At 37.5% G+C, this 16385-nt stretch overlaps 3 protein-coding genes across 8 annotated transcripts; 1 reads left to right on the top strand and 2 right to left on the bottom strand.

Moving 5' to 3' along the window:
- Nucleotides 1–2519: 2519 nt before the first annotated feature.
- On the bottom strand, nucleotides 2520–6631 carry LOC103455854 (probable pectin methylesterase CGR3). Of its 5 annotated transcripts, none has more exons than XM_070814065.1 (7): nucleotides 6450–6631; nucleotides 6210–6369; nucleotides 6064–6103; nucleotides 5889–5930; nucleotides 4682–5056; nucleotides 4195–4250; nucleotides 2520–2944 (listed from the first exon to the last, which is right to left on the bottom strand). In XM_070814065.1, exons 2-7 carry the CDS (start codon nucleotides 6342–6344, stop codon nucleotides 2792–2794), a joined length of 801 nt encoding a protein of 266 aa, XP_070670166.1. In that variant the 5' UTR covers nucleotides 6345–6369; nucleotides 6450–6631; the 3' UTR covers nucleotides 2520–2791. The 5 variants fall into 5 exon arrangements, with proteins under 5 accessions (XP_070670166.1, XP_070670164.1, XP_070670167.1 ...); XM_070814063.1 differs by having other exon boundaries at nucleotides 4682–5062; nucleotides 6450–6627; XM_070814066.1 differs by having other exon boundaries at nucleotides 6477–6619.
- Nucleotides 6632–7765: 1134 nt separating this feature from the next.
- On the top strand, nucleotides 7766–10880 carry LOC103455856 (uncharacterized). 2 transcript variants are annotated; one of them, XM_008395462.4, is made up of 7 exons: nucleotides 7766–8194; nucleotides 8310–8351; nucleotides 8572–8697; nucleotides 9007–9242; nucleotides 9903–9939; nucleotides 10312–10369; nucleotides 10455–10880. In XM_008395462.4, exons 1-7 carry the CDS (start codon nucleotides 8042–8044, stop codon nucleotides 10523–10525), a joined length of 723 nt encoding a protein of 240 aa, XP_008393684.2. In that variant the 5' UTR covers nucleotides 7766–8041; the 3' UTR covers nucleotides 10526–10880. The 2 variants fall into 2 exon arrangements, with proteins under 2 accessions (XP_008393684.2, XP_008393685.2); XM_008395463.4 differs by lacking the exon at nucleotides 8310–8351 and having other exon boundaries at nucleotides 7798–8194.
- A 501-nt stretch (nucleotides 10881–11381) lies between these two features.
- On the bottom strand, nucleotides 11382–16161 carry LOC103455855 (squalene monooxygenase SE1). The gene is made up of 8 exons (XM_008395461.4): nucleotides 15572–16161; nucleotides 13635–13746; nucleotides 13304–13478; nucleotides 12958–13126; nucleotides 12601–12819; nucleotides 12213–12488; nucleotides 11824–12102; nucleotides 11382–11727 (listed from the first exon to the last, which is right to left on the bottom strand). Exons 1-8 carry the CDS (start codon nucleotides 15815–15817, stop codon nucleotides 11587–11589), a joined length of 1617 nt encoding a protein of 538 aa, XP_008393683.2. The 5' UTR covers nucleotides 15818–16161; the 3' UTR covers nucleotides 11382–11586.
- Nucleotides 16162–16385: the final 224 nt, after the last annotated feature.

Consider the following 16385-nt stretch of genomic DNA (forward strand, 5'->3'; position numbering starts at 1 on the left):
AGAGTTAAGTGACATTTCTCTTTTGACCTACGTGTAGCGATGTAATTAGTACGTACCTTGCAGACTTTTCTCGCTAAAAATATAAAATCATAGAGCATGCTTGTGGTACGTACGTCTCGACATGTATGATGAAATTCTACATATGGCTTTTATTACAAGCACTTTTACAATAAGATAATGTGAACGGTTTTCTACCTGTATCCAGCCAAATGGGAAAAATTACAAAAATAAGAAGCTATAAAGTGTAAAATTGCCAACAATCTTTGAACTATTTTGTACCGATCCCCTGCATTTTGTTATAAATTCCAAGGCTGGTTGCAGTTGGAGGCTCCAATACTCAAATGTTGAAGCTCTGTTTTTAGGTCCAATTAAATTTACATGGATTAGGTTAGGCTTTGGTCCTTTCATTAATATTATTTGAGAGCTGACAAGATGTTGCAAGTAGGCAATGCATTGCATGCACACTCGGTCTCAGCTCAAGTCAAAGATCTTCAGTCATGGCTCATGGGCAAGCTCTTTAAGTATCCACCTCAATTGATAATGCAAAAACTATGCCGGCCGGCCCACGCGTGTTGTATGTTTTAACCCTCAATGGAAGGAAAGACCTTGTTTTTCTAAGGCTAGCTCCAAGAGGTGGTTGGAAAGAGAGTTGTGGGAAAAATGACACTTTTAAGTCGGAACGAGGTTGGAGTCTGAATGAGGTTGGAGTCGGAACGAGGTTGGAATCGGATGGAGAAAAAATTGTATAAGGTACAATATGTCTTGTCATGTGACAGTACTGAGTCTGGAAAAATAACATTTAATTAGAAATTGAAACGAGGTTGAAATCAAACAGAGAAAAACTTTTTTAGAGTTGTTTGTCTCGTGTGCGTGTGTGTGAAAATATGACTTTTACTTAAGAGTCTGGACCGAATGGCGGCAAATTTTGACTAGAGTTGTGTTCTATCACGTAGTAACTATTAAGTGTGAAAACTGACATTTGTTAGGAGTAAGAACTAAGTCATAATTGGAGCTACAAAATTTTAAATAAAGTAGTTTTCATCACATGACAATAGCTACAATACTATTAGCACGTCATTCATATCAACGTATTTTAAATCACACAAAATTATCACTTAACATATAATTTTCATCTAAACCTAACTTCCAATATCCTCTCATTTACGTCAAAATCCAAGGGCCACTTTTTTTTTTCTCGTACAAAGTAGTTTGGTAGATGTCATCTCCTCTTATCTCCAACTTTATTGGATTTCACATAGGGAACAAGAACCTCTTCAAATTCTCGTACAATAAAGTGACCAACCCAAGCAAAGCAAAAGCATAGTTTTTTTATTTTATTTTATTTATTTTGTATATGTATTATATTTTTAATGTGAGGGGGTATCTCAGCAGAGTCTCTGAGTTTGTTCTGCAGACTCACTTAAAAATGTCTCCCACTGTTTACCACAACAGCTTCAGAGAATATTAACTTTTTACATCTTTTTCTTTTTCAGCACTACAAGTTCTCATGGTTTCTTTTGTTGTTTTGCTCCAACAACATTGGGTTGATTTAGTAAAAGAGTTCAGGTTATCCCAAAGCCCCAACTTAATCCATATATATTTCTAAAAGGAGAAATGATGCCTTCACAAAACAGGAACGATTAAAAACACCGGGTATGAGATATTTTGGTATTTTTAATCGTTAGATATTTGTTTAAAAATACAAAAATCGAAGTTCAAGGGTTAAAATGTCCAAAGTATAGTGCCATTAGTAAATAGACGGAACTCTGATAATTGAATTGTGAGAATTTTTTTAAGAGTAATTGAAATTTGCACCTCTGCGAAATGGATGGAAATAAACGACAACTGATGAAATAATTAAAAGGACAAAATGTTCAAAAAGTTCGCACTCTAGGGACGTTGGCACAAATTGAAATGTTAGAGAGAACCAAACTAAAAAGTTCAAAAAAGTGAAGTGAAACAAGACCTATAATTCAAGGAATTTGTTTCTGTAAACGAAATTTTAACTTCTTGAAAATCAGTTGTAAACTTGTAACGCAAGACAACAAATAAATTTTGTAATGTAAAAGCTAATGGCAAGAAGAATTTTTTTTTCAACAATCACCTGAACTAAGCCAAGTTAATGGCAAGAAGAATTGTTGCCCTGAAGGAGTTGTACCATAATTTCTCCAGAGTTTGCTAAGCCCAAAAAGGCAAAACCTACAAACTCCAAACCACAAAACCCCACACCAACCAACCCAAACCTCAAAAGGCCTAACTCTATATGTAATATGGAGCAGAAAAGCAAGAAAACCAGCAAATAAGGGAGCATTGGCAAAGGGGAAACAGAAAGGTAGTAAAATGCTTTGATACAACTGTACTCATTGGTCAATGTCAAGCTAAGAACTGTACTACATTGGCGTTCAGAGTTTTAACTTTGGCTAGCATCAGTATTTTCTACACTGCAAATCTGAAGCGTTAAAATGAAAAACCGAAAAGCGAAATATGGCGAAATGCTCTTTTCTTTTGAAAATTAAGAATAGATGAAATCCTAGGTTTGATTTATCTTGAAGAAAGTAGACCAATGAATTGGCTCAGCATACTAATTTAGCCGACGTATCTGAGCACTCATGACTCACCAAACTAATGCATGCTTCGCTACACAAAACAATTTCAATGAAAGAATAAACATGTGCAAGAATAAGGTTAGACAATATGTCGTAAAGGTTCCCCAAAAAATTGAATTACTGTACCAAGCAGCTTCAGGATGGCTCATATGTCAAGACGCCTATTTTAGTCGAATGTCAAGACATCAATTGAATGACTTGAGGTGGAAAACTTGGCAGTTTGAGACATATGACATCTTTGTTGCTGCCTCATTGAATTTCTTGGCGGCATCATCATTCTCTTCTAAGCTAACCTGACCAAAAAACTTAGACCACCAGGATGTGCTCCTCAATTTGGCCTTCGCAGAGAAAACACGCCAATATGTCAGTTATCTAGTGAATAAAAACAACGATGTAAACCCTGATTAAATTTACAAAAACAAGATAAGGTAGAATGATAAGATGGATGATCTGAATGTTCGTCCCTCCTTCCCCCACCAGAGGAAGATACATGTACATTGTTCACGCATGGGAAAGCCATAAGGGTGCGTTTGTTGCACCGGACTGTCTCGGACTGGACTAACTTCAGGGACTAAACTGGACTGGCTTAGACTAGACTAAGCTAGACTAACTTAATGAAGCATTTGGTGCAGTGTCGGACTAAAAAGCAGATACTTAACAAACTACAATATTGTATTATTTAATACATATTTAATAATATTTTATTATTATTTCAACTTTTTTCCTTGTTTTTCCAAAAAAATCCTGCTCTGGAAACTTCTCTTTCTCCTCTTTGGTTCCGTCCCGTCCTTATCTCCCTCTTTCTGCTTTTCCATCTCTCCATTTCTCTTCGTCCCCATAACAACTTTCTCTCCCCTTTTCAATCCATTTCTCTACTCCTTCCCCAACTAATGGCAAATGATATGGATCTGGGTGGATTTTGGTGGTTCTTTTCGCCATATGCAACTCTACGCTAAAAAAAACAAACAAGATTTTGAGATTTCGGCGGTGGGCGTGGACGGCGGGCCGTGTCCAATTTTGATATTTAAGCGGTGGGTGTGGCCGCATCGGCTGTGAGTTGCTGTTGTTCCTCCAGATCGGGCCACGAAAGAGCAAGCACTGCCGACTGGCTAGCCACAGTGGCGGGGCCGCAGAAGAAAGAAGTTAGAAGCCCAGGGACTGGATGTTGGTGCCGACATCGATCCAAGTCTGGGTTGTCGGTGCAAAGAGATAGAGGAAGGGAGAGAGAGGATGCGAAGTGCAGGAACATACGAGAGAAGACGAAGGTCTTAGCAATCCCGTGGTTTTGCGAGGGTCTCGCTAAGAACTCCTAGCGAGGCCTCTAATCCACACGAGTCCCCTTTAGTCCCATTTAACTGAGTCCCAATACAAACCAAACATGGGACTACAGTCTAGTCCAGTCCCAGTTAACGAGGCCAAACAAACGCCCCCTAAAAGTTTTGATATCCCAATAAAACAATCAAATGTGAAACAAATATTAAAAGGCAGAAGGGTATAAAGACATGGACAATGAACATAACATATCTATCTATTCGGCACGTTCAAGGTTCATAGAATAAGAATAACTATATGTGCAGCAGTTACTTACCGCCCTCCCAAATTTGGAGACCTCAGCAGCTTTAGCTCTCTGCTTGCGAGGATAGCCTGTATGAAAAATTATCAAACATCTCACTAACTCAGATAGATTTGTAAATTCCTCCCACCAAAATGTGAGTTTTGTAATGCTACTTGAGACAAATAAAAGATCATGTTCCTGACAAGAAAGAAGACAAAATATTCTCCAAGAACAAGAAATACATCTTCAAATTCGTATGAGGCAAAACCAGGTGAACTACATGGGAGTCAAAAGGCACATTTCATTGACCTTTTCAAAACAACCGATAGTGTTCAGTGTCACAATCCGCCAAAAATTCTTAAAACACATTGTCACAAATTGTTACAAGAGAAGACAGGTTATAGAGCTCCTAATCCAAACTCATGACATATTTGCTGTAAGGCATGGATTCCAGAAACACATAAAATTGGGATTATATGGATTTGAACAGTAACTGAGATTCAATGAAATAAGAGCTTACCTGTAAAGACCACAAGACCATCAGACGACACCCTTGCCAAATCAGGGAGGGTCCTGTTGAGGTATCTTTCAGACAAATAATCCAACGCATCCGAAACAAGTACAAGAGAAAATGACTTTGGCCTGTACGGAAGTGGATACTTGATATCAACAACACGCACAATGTCTTTGCGCACGAGAGCTTTACAACTTCTACCAGCATCCTCTACATCGTAGGGTTCCACACCCCAGGCTTCAGTTTCTTCCTCACTCAGCAATTTAGAAACCACAGTACAAGTATCGGGGCCAACGTGCAAAACCTTATGCATGCTGTCACCATACGCTTTCTTCAAAACGGGAATTGCTCGGTGGACCTCCACCGTGCATGAGTAATCACCTGCAGCTAAAAATCCTCACATGAGGTAGCATAGAGACAAGTTCATACACCAGAAAAAATGCAAGAAAACATTGAAAACATGAACCAAATTTGCCACCAGCTTAGTCAACTCATACCATTTTCCAAGAGCGTACTGATTTTCACACTCCCGTTCTCTCCTTCTGCAGTCATCTCCTTATTTATGTTCCTTTATTCTCCTTTGATTCACTCAATCCAAGGGCTAAAAAAAAGAGACAAGTGCCGGAGACAAAAGGGAGTGCGAAAATCACTTCCCTTTCCGAAACTACAGGCTAGGATTTAACTTCACAAGCTTTAACATAACTTTGGAACGAAATTCTAATCATTTTCATCCAAACATTAAAAGTACTGTCTTTAATCTATGTTTGGATGATGGAAATAAGGAATTTGAATTAAAATCGGAATTTATGATTGACATGCACCAATTCCCTTGTTTGGATTCATAAACATAGAAATTTAGAATTTCCGCGTGGAAAAACAACTTGAAATTTGGACCTCCAATTCCCAAGTTTAAATTCCATGTAAATAGATGTCATTTCCCAATTTCTATGATTGAGAGTTTAAACATAACAAATTCCGAATTCAATTTCATTGTTCTTTTAGGTTAACCAAACAAGAAAATTCACAAATTCTAGAAAATAAAATCTCGTCATTTCAATTTCCGTCATTTTAAAATTCCGTAGTAATCTTAAATTGCTTCATCCAAACATAGTGTTATGCTCATTTTCACTAAAATAAAAAACAGAAAAATGTTATCTTTAATTTAAGCATAGGCTATATGAAAAAAAAACCCCAGAAAATGAAACAAAATTACCTTCAACCCTGCTAACAACACCTTTAAGATTGCCACCTCCACCTGCATTAATCCATACATAATACAAAACAAATCCAAATTAATTATACATTAAGCAAACACGAATCTATATCTTATAAAAATCAAAACTTTAAGAAAGCAAAACGCTAACACTTTAAGAAAGCAAAACGCTAACCTCTGCCGCTGTATGAATACGCAAGAAGGAGCAATGCCCCCTGAAAATTTAATCATTTGCTTTGATCCCATTATTCTAATTAACCAAGCATTAACTTTTAAACCAAAAAAATTAAGGGAAATGATAAATGAGTGTTAATTAATTACCACGGCAACTAGGGCGACCAATAAGATCGGAGAAGACTTGGATTTGGAATAGGAAGAACCTGAGAACAGAGCTCCGCCGTTGTCCCCGAACCGTCGAGACGTGTCCAAATTCAGATTCACCGGCCTCCGTGACATGGCTGTTGGACGAAAATATGACTTGCTGGAAAATGGTAATTAATTAGCGAGCAATATAATTAATTAATTAATTTGTTTAATTATGAATTAATTATACTGAATTACCGGAAGAAGAGGCGCTAAAGAACCCACATTGGATCGGATTTGTCTGGTGCTGACTGAGACTCTGGAGGTTCTGTGTTCTGGCTGGGAGTTGAAGACGATGGTTCGTTTTTCTTGGAAAGAGATCCTCTCCGGCCTTTGAATTTTCTATGGGCGTATTATTGGGATTTTGAAGGGTTGTAATTCTTTTAATGAATTTATGGGTATTCAATTAAGATTTTAAATGATTTTCTGAAAATCAATGTGTATTTAATCAAGATTTTAATATAGTTTATTAAAATTCTTACAAATCTGTTGTATTGAATTAGGATTTTAAAGAAATTTATAACATTTTAGGTGTATTCAATCAGAATTTGATTTTAAATAATTTCAAAAAATTGAGGAATTATAGGGAATTGAAGAGATTTTGTAGTGTATTCTAAGTATTTACAAATCTTACCTCTCTCCATGAAATTTTGAGAGAATTAAATCAAAATTTTAGATGGAATCTCTACAAATCAATTAAACTCTATAAAAATCCATGGATCTATAAATCTATTAAAATCTCTACAATTTTCAATTGAATACTTCATCCAACGGCCCATATCCTTTAAAAATTATAATAAAAAATAATTTTTTACCGTTAGATAAAATTTCAAAGATTCGGATCACTTGATTTGATGATCTTGGTGGTAGAGATCCGAAGAGGATCTCTTTCCGTTTTTCTTTTTGGTGCGAATCTCTAACGATCTGGATCGACGGTGAAAATTAGGGGGTGTATTCAATTGATAATTTGATAAACTTTAATGGATTTATAAATTCATAGATTTTTTATGGAGTTTAATTGATTTGTAGAGATTCCATATAAAATTTTGATTTAATTCCCTCGAAATCTCATGGGAAGATGTGAGATTTGTGGATGCTTAAAATATACTACGAAATTTCTCAAATTCCCTCAAATTCCTCAACTTTCTCAAATTCTTTAAAATCAATTTCTAATTGAATACACCTGAAATGTTATAAACTTCTTTAAAATCCTAATTGAATACACCCGGATTTCTAAGGATTTTAATTAAATATCTTAAAATTCTAATTGAAGACATCTTGAATTTCAGAGAATAATTTAAAATCTTGATTGAATACCCCTAGATTCATTAAAAGAATTAAAATTCTGCAAAATGTCAATTGAATACATCCCCTTAGTTTGGACTTGTTGGGCTCATGAGCCGAACTGCCCATCAGCCACATTTGACAGAATTGCTAAAACTTTTCATTTTGTTTCTTACTAATAATTAGTTGGGCCTATTGAGCCATCATCATGAGGCCCACCAATCAATAGGCCCATGTCATCAAAGATTGGAGATCGGGTTCTCTGAATGAGGTGTCCGGCGTCCCTCCGTCCCCATCTCCATTTCCATTGAGAATCGAGAGAAAGTCGTATTCAAAGGCGGTGTAAAGCCAATACAATTCGTGAAAAGTCCAATCTTTCTGCTTTTGAAGAGCAAAGAAGAAGGGGAAAAACCCCAACCATGGTTGCTGGGTTTCCTGAGCATTTACAGTCTGCTAAAAGTGAGGATTGCTGAATTCGATACCCAAAGTTTGAGAATTTCAGGAAAATGGGCGGCGGCGACGACGACGGTGATCGGAGTAGGAATAGGAAAGGGCCGTGGACGCTGCCGGGAAGACCGTATGAGGCAAAAGAGGAAGACATAAAGATTTGGGGGATTCTGGTGTTTGGTCTAATTGGCGCCACCGCCACCACTCTCGCCGTAAGTTCACATCTCTTCATTCCTATATTTTGCTTTCGGTTCGAATGCGAGTCCAATCTGCAGCAGTAATGGCGGAGAGGAATTGAGAATTGAGAATTGTGTGGGAATTTGGCAGGTTTCTCAGCTCCGTAGGACTGTTGATTGGGTGTATACACAGGTAGATATCATATGAGTAATGGGTTTATCGTCGATTTTAATAAATTCGAAACCTTTTCGTTACTTGAGAACCGAAAATTCAAAGCTTGAAATGGAGAAGAGAACGTAGTTAATGTAGATGCAAGTCCTTATTGAAAGTGATGCATTTCTTTCTTTGTAGAAATTAATGTGTGGGTAAGTTAGTAGTACTTGGAGCTGACCATGTCTGTTGCATGAAAAAGTTGTTCAGATCACCGTCGACAGGGAGAGGAAGTGGCAATTCATTCCGGACAGCTTTTCAGGAGGAAGCATGGAAAAGATATAACCGTCGGATGCAAGAGGAGTATGAAGAAGAAATGGAGAGAGTGGTGAGTTATACCTCTTGTATGTTGTTCTTCGATTTTCTTTTCGGCATCTTTTGATTAGTTAGCACGCTTAATTGTAAGAAACCTGATTAAAAAATTGTGGCTCTAATCTAGTATTTTAACTCTGAGAGTGCATTTTTCTGGCCACCTACTATAACTGCAGTTTTGCCTAGTCGTCACTTGCGGCACAGAAACCTTCTCAGGCTCTCAGCTCTGAATTTGATATTTTCAATTCCAATTTTAGAGTTCTTAGTGACATTACTAAGTTGACTTGAATCGAGATTTTCATCATGATTTTTCTATCTTATGTAGGAACGTATTAGGCGTATGCAAAATGTTTTCAATAGAGAGAGGAACAAACACAAAAGGACCTATGAGAGCTGGAGGGAAAACAGTCAAGGTGGATATCATCAGCAATTCCAGCGAGAGGATTGGTATTGGAAGACTGATACATCCTTTAAAGACAGGAGGAGTAACTACAGGGAAACTCCTAGAGAAAATGCCAACTATTTGTTATCACATCACTACTCAGTTTTAGGCCTTGACAGGTAAAGCTAGTGTTTGCAGAAACCTAATCGCTTTATCGTAATCATTTCCTCACTTTTGTATTCTTATGAACTTCCTGTCAGCTGTAGTTTTAAGAAAATAAATATGGTGAACTTGTTAATTGTATTGGAGGAAAGCAGTTGGATAGAAGAACAGAATGTTGATGGAACTTCTAAGCTTTCATACTAATTTCCCTCTCTTCTTGGGGTATTTAACAATACGATAGATACAGTTTCGTTGATTGTAGCTAGCGGCTAGAAATAGTAGATTATCCATTCCCATGTCCTGAATCTTTGTTGTTTGTTTTATAAATTTGAACTTCAGTACACAATTAGGTATCTTGTGTTGGAATAGCACTTACTCAAATTTATGGAGTTTTGCAAATATGTTGCCAGGAGGCCAAACCTATCTATGTCAACGATATTTTTTAGATTCAAGCAATTTAAGCGGAAGTGAAGCAAGATGTGTGCCATTCTGAAACAGATAAAGTTTCACTTCATAAAATTGGAATAAATCTGTGATCTTCGTTCCTGTGTATCTTTTATTTTAAGATGTAATGTCCTGAAGATGAGGTCTGCTGGACATGCGTTTGCATGATAATTCAATCCGATCAATAACAAACAATAAACTTGAGATTTTTACTTCTCTTCTTTTTTCAACAGGTTTAGAAAGGCACCTTACTCGGATGCGGAGATTAAGGTATTTCCCCACGTTTTTGCATACTGTTTAAATGTGAAGTGCTTTTCCAAAAGAAAATGTGTTTGCCCCTCGTTCCCCTATTACTCCTACGACTATCTCTAAGTTGACTAGTTTAGAGTGTGTTGGTTGTGTATCATGTTCTTTTATTGCTGCAGAAATGCGTGATTGACTTGCTACATTTTCCTGTAAATATAACATTTGTCTTCCGAATGACAACGGTGTAAATACGGTGGACTGATGTATGGTAAAACATGGGATGGTTAGAACCATATGCTGTGTTGAAAAAACCGTTTACCGAGTCATTTTTGCTTCTATTATGTTGTATTCTTGCATTGGCAATGGGGGACAATGGTAATAACTTCAGTCTCGCAGACAGCATTTAGGACCAAGGCGAAGCAGTTTCACCCCGACCAGAACCAAAACAACAAAGGTGGGTATTATGGGCACATTAGCGAATTCTAGTAAGCCGGTGACATTGCTTCGCATTGAAGTTTGTTTTATGAATTTTGATGCAGGGGCTGCTGAAGCAAAGTTTAAAGAGGTAATGACGTCGTATGAGGCAATAAAGAAAGAGAGGGGGAACTGAGTGAGTGAACTGGCTGATACAGCTGACATTTTGGCGAAGTTGAAGCACGCTGAGGTTGTGCGGTATTCAACTTGGCACTTCTACATTCCTTTGCCGTACATTAGTTAACAGATTAAACATAATCTCCGAGTAGGTTAATCTTCCGCCCTTTCGAGATGGAATTTGAAAGTTTGTTTCTAATGTTGTATCATACGGGAATAATTCGCCGTTTTTTTTTTTTGTATACCGGCATAAAAAGCAAAGGGGCTATGTATTTGGAGAACATATTATGCATTCATACTATAGCCTTTTGTTGTAACATAATTTGATTTTAACAATTTTCCACATTATATAAGGTACATATAATTCAGTTCTACTTCATGTCTCCAGTGGTTTACATTCGTTTGGATGTGCTTTTAAAATGACTGAAAGTATTTTTGGTGAAAATCCTGATTCGTTCGGATGTGTTTTTAAAATGACTGAAAGTGCTTTTGATGAAAATATTTTTAAAACCAATCTTTAGTAAAGATGCAAGTAAATCCTGATTCGTTTGGATGTGTTTTTAAAATGACTGAAAGTGTTTTTGATGAAAATATTTTTAAAACCAATATTTAGGAAAGATGCAAGTAAATCCTGAAAAAGCACTTGAAGTAAGCACATAACTGATGCTTCTTGCAGAAAGCACTTTAAGTGCTTTTGGAACCCTAAAACATTTTCTCTAAAAACGTTTTTAGTTATTTATAAAACACATCCAAACGAGCATACTCACGTTTATTGGCCATTAGAAGTGTTGTTTATTTTTATGGATTTTTTTCTTGCGATACAAGCAAATATCGAGGGAGGGAGAAGTCAAACTTCGGACCTCAGGTGCAAGAAATGATGCATGGATTTTGAATCTTCCATTATGTACTTGAAAAAAAATAAAGGTATGAACACATAGAAAGAACGAGTCCTAAAAAAAAATCTGCGGTTGCTACAACAAATCTTTCTGTTTTTTTGCATTCACCTTCCCCTCAACTGCAAATGAGGAATGGCCGGGAGCGGTGCCCATCGGAAAATCCTCTCCCAACAGCGCGGTACCATCAGCTTACGCAACCTTCAGTCTTTTTCAGCTGCTTCTCGCTTGAGACGGGTGCTCTGTAATATGCCGGAACAGTTGCGGGGAAAAACATTTGTCTAACTCCTTCCGCCTTGATTATGGGGAATATGATTCCTGAGGCACTCTGCAGCGGAGACAATCGTATAATCAGAAATCAATTACGAAGCATATCCCGGATAAGTCTTTTACGGAGAAGGGGAAGAAACAGTTTAATACATACAGAAATTAATCTGGCTCCAATCCAGGCGCGTTTAGGTGATGGAAATGGCAGCAACAGACGACCAACACCATACACTGCAACGGCAAAGAAATGGAGAACCAAACTCAAGGGGCGAGGGTTCAACCCCGAAAGCAGAGAGACTGGTCCTGTAGAGAATACACCTCCGAGACTTAGATAGTCAAAGCAAGCCTGGCGCATTTCCTTCCTTGCTTGATCAGGTGAAGAAGAAAAGACCTTGTAAAGGGCACCCGCCAATGTATTTATTGTGGATGCCACTGGCTGCAAAATTGGAAGATTATACAGACAGTGAGCCAAACTTTAGATTACAAAAAACGCAGAACATCCTGTTTTAAAACCCCAGAAAATTATTAAACTTTATTACAACTTACCTTGCGAAGAGTGTAGAAGGATTCCAGATATTTGGACAGTGTAGATGGATCATTTAGGTTGCCCAAAGGCTTAAGAAGATTCCGCAGCACAACAATATCAGACAAGGCCACAGTCATTCCTCCGCCCGTCAGAGGGTGGCGCATGTTGAATGCATCCCCCATCAATAGAGCTCCAGGAGTTGGGTAGGGAGCGGCGGGCATGCTTCTATTTGGCATTGTCCTTATGGTACCCTTATCCACTGCAGCTACGAAGGAATCATAAATTTGAGGGGGAATCTGCAATAAGAGAGCAGAGAAAACTTTAATCAAAATCCTGGATTTAACGGGTATGCAAAGTGCAGAGAAAACAAACGTTACATAACAAAACTGCAGAACATAAGATATGTACCTGAGGAGCCACCACAGTCTTCAAATACTTTGCCATTTCACCATTTGAAATGGAGGGAACTTTTTGTCCAGGTACATCAACCAGACAGCGAACCTCTGTGCTACTGATTTTATAGAACAAAATAGGAGAAGGGTCTGCTAATATAACATGTCCGTGATTAGCATGTGGAAGATTGCAATTCTCCAGAACCAACCCAACAAAACAAGAAGGCACATCCACCTGCAGAACACAAAATTAACAAATAAGAAGTTGACGGGAGCTGCTAGACATTAACAAGAAAAGTTGAATCTTAATTCTGCTTTGAGTTACTTTGCAGACAAATATAATGATATCACAGCCTTAATATCCAAACCTCACCTTAGGATCACAAAGAGTGCGACGCAAGTTGGAGAAACAGCCATCACAAACAACAGTAAGAGGTGCATATGCGGTCATCTCTTCGCCAGTTTTAGTCTTGTATTGCACACCTTTAATTGTTCCCTTTTCTTCAAGCAGTGAAGTAACCGTTCCTTGCTCCAATCGCACACTATAGAATATAAAAGAAAAAAGAAAGCATAACTAGTGAACAGAAAGTCTTCAAAGAAAGAAATGTATTGAACATTAGCACATAAAACTCGCCACCGAGTCAACAAGAAGAAACAAACACTAGAAGAAACCAACATTAATTTGTATCAAGTTATCAACCAAGGGAGAAAGGATGTACTTGGGAAGAGTTGCAGCCTTCTCCCTCATTCTCTGTATGAAACGGCCATTGTGAAAGCTCCTCCCAGACACATCTGAGTGAAATTTCTCCAAGGGATAAGACAATCTAGTATTTTTCCCATCCTTGAAAAGAGCATATCCAAAAACCCGCTGAGCATCAATTTGCTCCACACAATCTGCAGTCAGAAACAATTTGAAGTTTATTAACTAATGATTTCTTATGTAATTTAAGGAAAACAAAATAATCATTATCAATTCCAACATTCATTAACGAACTGAAATGGCTGCATAACATATAAATCTCAATGGTAAAAAAGTTAAAATGAGTTTACCTTCAAGTCCCAGCTCAATTAATTTAAGGTAGCCTCCAGGTTGTAGTAATTCACCAACAATTCGGTCTGGCTCTGTCAAGTCTCGTTCAATCACATGCACCCGACGTCCATCCTGCAGTTTGAAGTACTTTGATCAATTTTCAAAAGGAAAAGAATTGACACTAGAATCTAAACAGGTAAAAGAAAAACAAGCCAAGCCTAGGCCAAATTGCATCTCCCTTACAGCATCTTAGCTATAGCTTTAAAAAGTTTTGACAATCTTTCGAAGTAAGGATACAACATTTTTTATAAAAAAAAAAAGGGTAAATTGAACAATATAAACAAGAAAATTAACTGCAAAGTGCATCACATCTTAATTTTTTGGGAACTTTAACGAAAAGTTCATGGTACTGTTCACTTTAACGAAAAACCATATTTTTACACTAAAAAGTCAATTCTGGTACTATTCATTTTACTCTTTATTTTGTCCTTATAGTTAAAACTCAAAGTTTTCAAGTATTTTTCATTAGTTTTCCTTAATTTTTTCAATCCATGATCCACAATGTTAAGCTTGAATTTGGTCAGTAAGACAAATCTCAAAAAACTGCAGGCCCTTGTAATTACGCTAATTACAGGACCGGGAAATGGAATGAGGATCCTTTCCGGATTCTCAAATCATGTTCTTTCATCATACATCGCGCGGTAAAAAATTATTTTAAATATTTTTATTTTAAATTAAACATGAACAGTAGCTCAAGAAAAATGACCGTACGATATACGATTATACGATGAACGAACTTGAGGATCCAGAGAGAATCCTTGGTCCTGGAAATGTTAGCAAATGGATTACTGAGTCACCATTATTCTTCTTTGCTATGTCGCATTAGACTCTTCAAATTTAGGGAATCTACTTTTGACAACTTATGCAGAGTGGTTCTACCTACACCCATTCCGTCCTCTACGATAAAAAGTCCTTACTAGACAATAAAGGACTTAAAAGTAAATTAAACTAATTAATATCTATTCAAAAAGTAATGTTTAAAACAATGACTACTCTAAACAAGAAATCTCAAAAGCTTGTGAAAAATATAAAGAATTTTAACGAAAAGTTTCTGATACTGTTTATTTTAATAAAAAATCACATTTTTACACTAAAAGTCAATTTTGGTACTATTCACTTTACCCTTTATTTTTTTTTCTTTTTGTTAAAACTCAAATTTTTCAAATCATTTTTATTAGTTTTTTTTAAATATATATCCTTGAGATTATACCCGTACGAATTCGACTAAATAACAGGCTTGATCAGTCTCCAAAATAAAATAAAAAATAACAGGCTTGATCCAATCAAATGTCATACTACTAATGGTAACTTCAAACAAGAAAATCGCTCGGTCGGATGCATTTTAAATTAATAAACCACTTACAATTTTACCAATGCAGCATAAAAAATCCACAAGCAATATGTGCATAACGTAACGTTTGAACGTAACTATTTGAGTGATACAATAACCTTATCAGAGACTCGAAAACCAAATCGAATACCGCATCTTCGTTCATAATTCAGCATGATTAAGAAACTCATTAAGCAGGATTTTTGTTTGTTAAATCTAATGCTTGTTCAACAAGGTTATTAGAGTAAGTCTGCATAATGCTTCCATATGAATATGCATGTGTTGGTTGATGTCAATGTAGAATTAAATTATAATATATTAAATCAAAAAACCGAAACAACCTTTTCTGGAGCGTCAATTTTTTTGTTTTCCTTTCCAATTCAGGCGAATTCAAACGCGTGCTTGGCAATCACAATTCCACATTGATTTAAATAACCACAAAAATTAAATCAAAATGTGTTTGTTTCCCGAGAAAATGGAAGCAAAAATGTGTTTGTTGTTTGTTTCCTGAGAAAATGCAAGCAAACCAGAGATGCAATTCAATTAAGCATTTTCAATTTCGCTCACCTTGCCGAGAGTGTGAGCGAGAGCGGCGCCGGCGACACCCGCACCGACGATGATGACGTCGACGTCGCCGTCAGTGGATCTGCATTCTCCGTTGGAGACCATCACGCTCTTCACGCACTCGCTCCTATTCTCCTCCTCCACCAAACCTCTCCCTTTCTCGTCGCTCCTCTTCGCCAGCGCTCTGTAAAGAAACACGACGCCCAGCACGGTGGCGAAGATCCATCCGAGCAAGTACTGATCCGCCATTCCTCCCAAACAACGACGCTTCTCCCTCCCTCAATTTCTCTCTGTGCGTGTGCGCGGCCTTTTATGGATGCCGCGGCTCACACACAGAGTCTCGCTCTCTCTCCGGTTTTGTGGAATATTCGGCAGTCTCTGCGCTGGCGAATTGCCTTTTGAGTGTTTTGTAACCGTTTGTTTGGGTTTGTTACAAGTTTACAACGGAGCCACGAGATGCCGTGTCCAACGTTTAACAGGGCCTCGGCCTACCCACAGCCACAGGTCACCACCACGACGACATATGCATACAGCTGTGCTGCTGATGCGAAATACGATGCGTTTTGTTGGATTCTATTCTAACCTGCTGCGCCACGGCCCACGTGAGTGTGTTTTGGCTTTAACCGCGCGGATTGGGAGCCTTTAATGTTTGGAGTATTGATTTTTTTCTTTCTTTTCCTCACAGTCACGATTAAATCACGTCAATATCTTGCATCTACTTATACATACAAAGAGAAAAACAAAATTTAAAAATGTGAGAAGAGACAAGGAAATGAGAGGAGAATTGGAAGAGAGAACACCGCGGTGATTCACTATT

The sequence above is a fragment of the Malus domestica genome, chromosome 15 (genome assembly GCF_042453785.1).
Source record: "Malus domestica chromosome 15, GDT2T_hap1".
Lineage (NCBI taxonomy): Eukaryota > Viridiplantae > Streptophyta > Magnoliopsida > Rosales > Rosaceae > Malus > Malus domestica.

What these genes read in the sequence shown, in the direction of transcription:
- LOC103455856 (XM_008395462.4), top strand. Translation starts at nt 8,042, where the DNA reads ATGGGCGGCGGCGACGACGACGGTGATCGGAGTAGGAATAGGAAAGGG. An exon ending in TTGATTGGGTGTATACACAG is followed by an intron (nt 8,352 to 8,571) that starts GTAGATATCATA and finishes TGCATGAAAAAG; the next exon opens with TTGTTCAGATCACCGTCGAC. An exon ending in AAGAAGAAATGGAGAGAGTG is followed by an intron (nt 8,698 to 9,006) that starts GTGAGTTATACC and finishes TATCTTATGTAG; the next exon opens with GAACGTATTAGGCGTATGCA.
- LOC103455854 (XM_070814063.1), bottom strand. Translation starts at nt 6,344, where the DNA reads ATGTCACGGAGGCCGGTGAATCTGAATTTGGACACGTCTCGACGGTTC. An exon ending in TGGTCGCCCTAGTTGCCGTG is followed by an intron (nt 6,104 to 6,209) that starts GTAATTAATTAA and finishes TTAAATTTTCAG; the next exon opens with GGGGCATTGCTCCTTCTTGC. An exon ending in GTATTCATACAGCGGCAGAG is followed by an intron (nt 5,931 to 6,063) that starts GTTAGCGTTTTG and finishes GGATTAATGCAG; the next exon opens with GTGGAGGTGGCAATCTTAAA.
- LOC103455855 (XM_008395461.4), bottom strand. Translation starts at nt 15,817, where the DNA reads ATGGCGGATCAGTACTTGCTCGGATGGATCTTCGCCACCGTGCTGGGC. An exon ending in AAGGCTGCAACTCTTCCCAA is followed by an intron (nt 13,127 to 13,303) that starts GTACATCCTTTC and finishes TATATTCTATAG; the next exon opens with TGTGCGATTGGAGCAAGGAA. An exon ending in CCTTCTACACTCTTCGCAAG is followed by an intron (nt 12,103 to 12,212) that starts GTAAGTTGTAAT and finishes CCAATTTTGCAG; the next exon opens with CCAGTGGCATCCACAATAAA.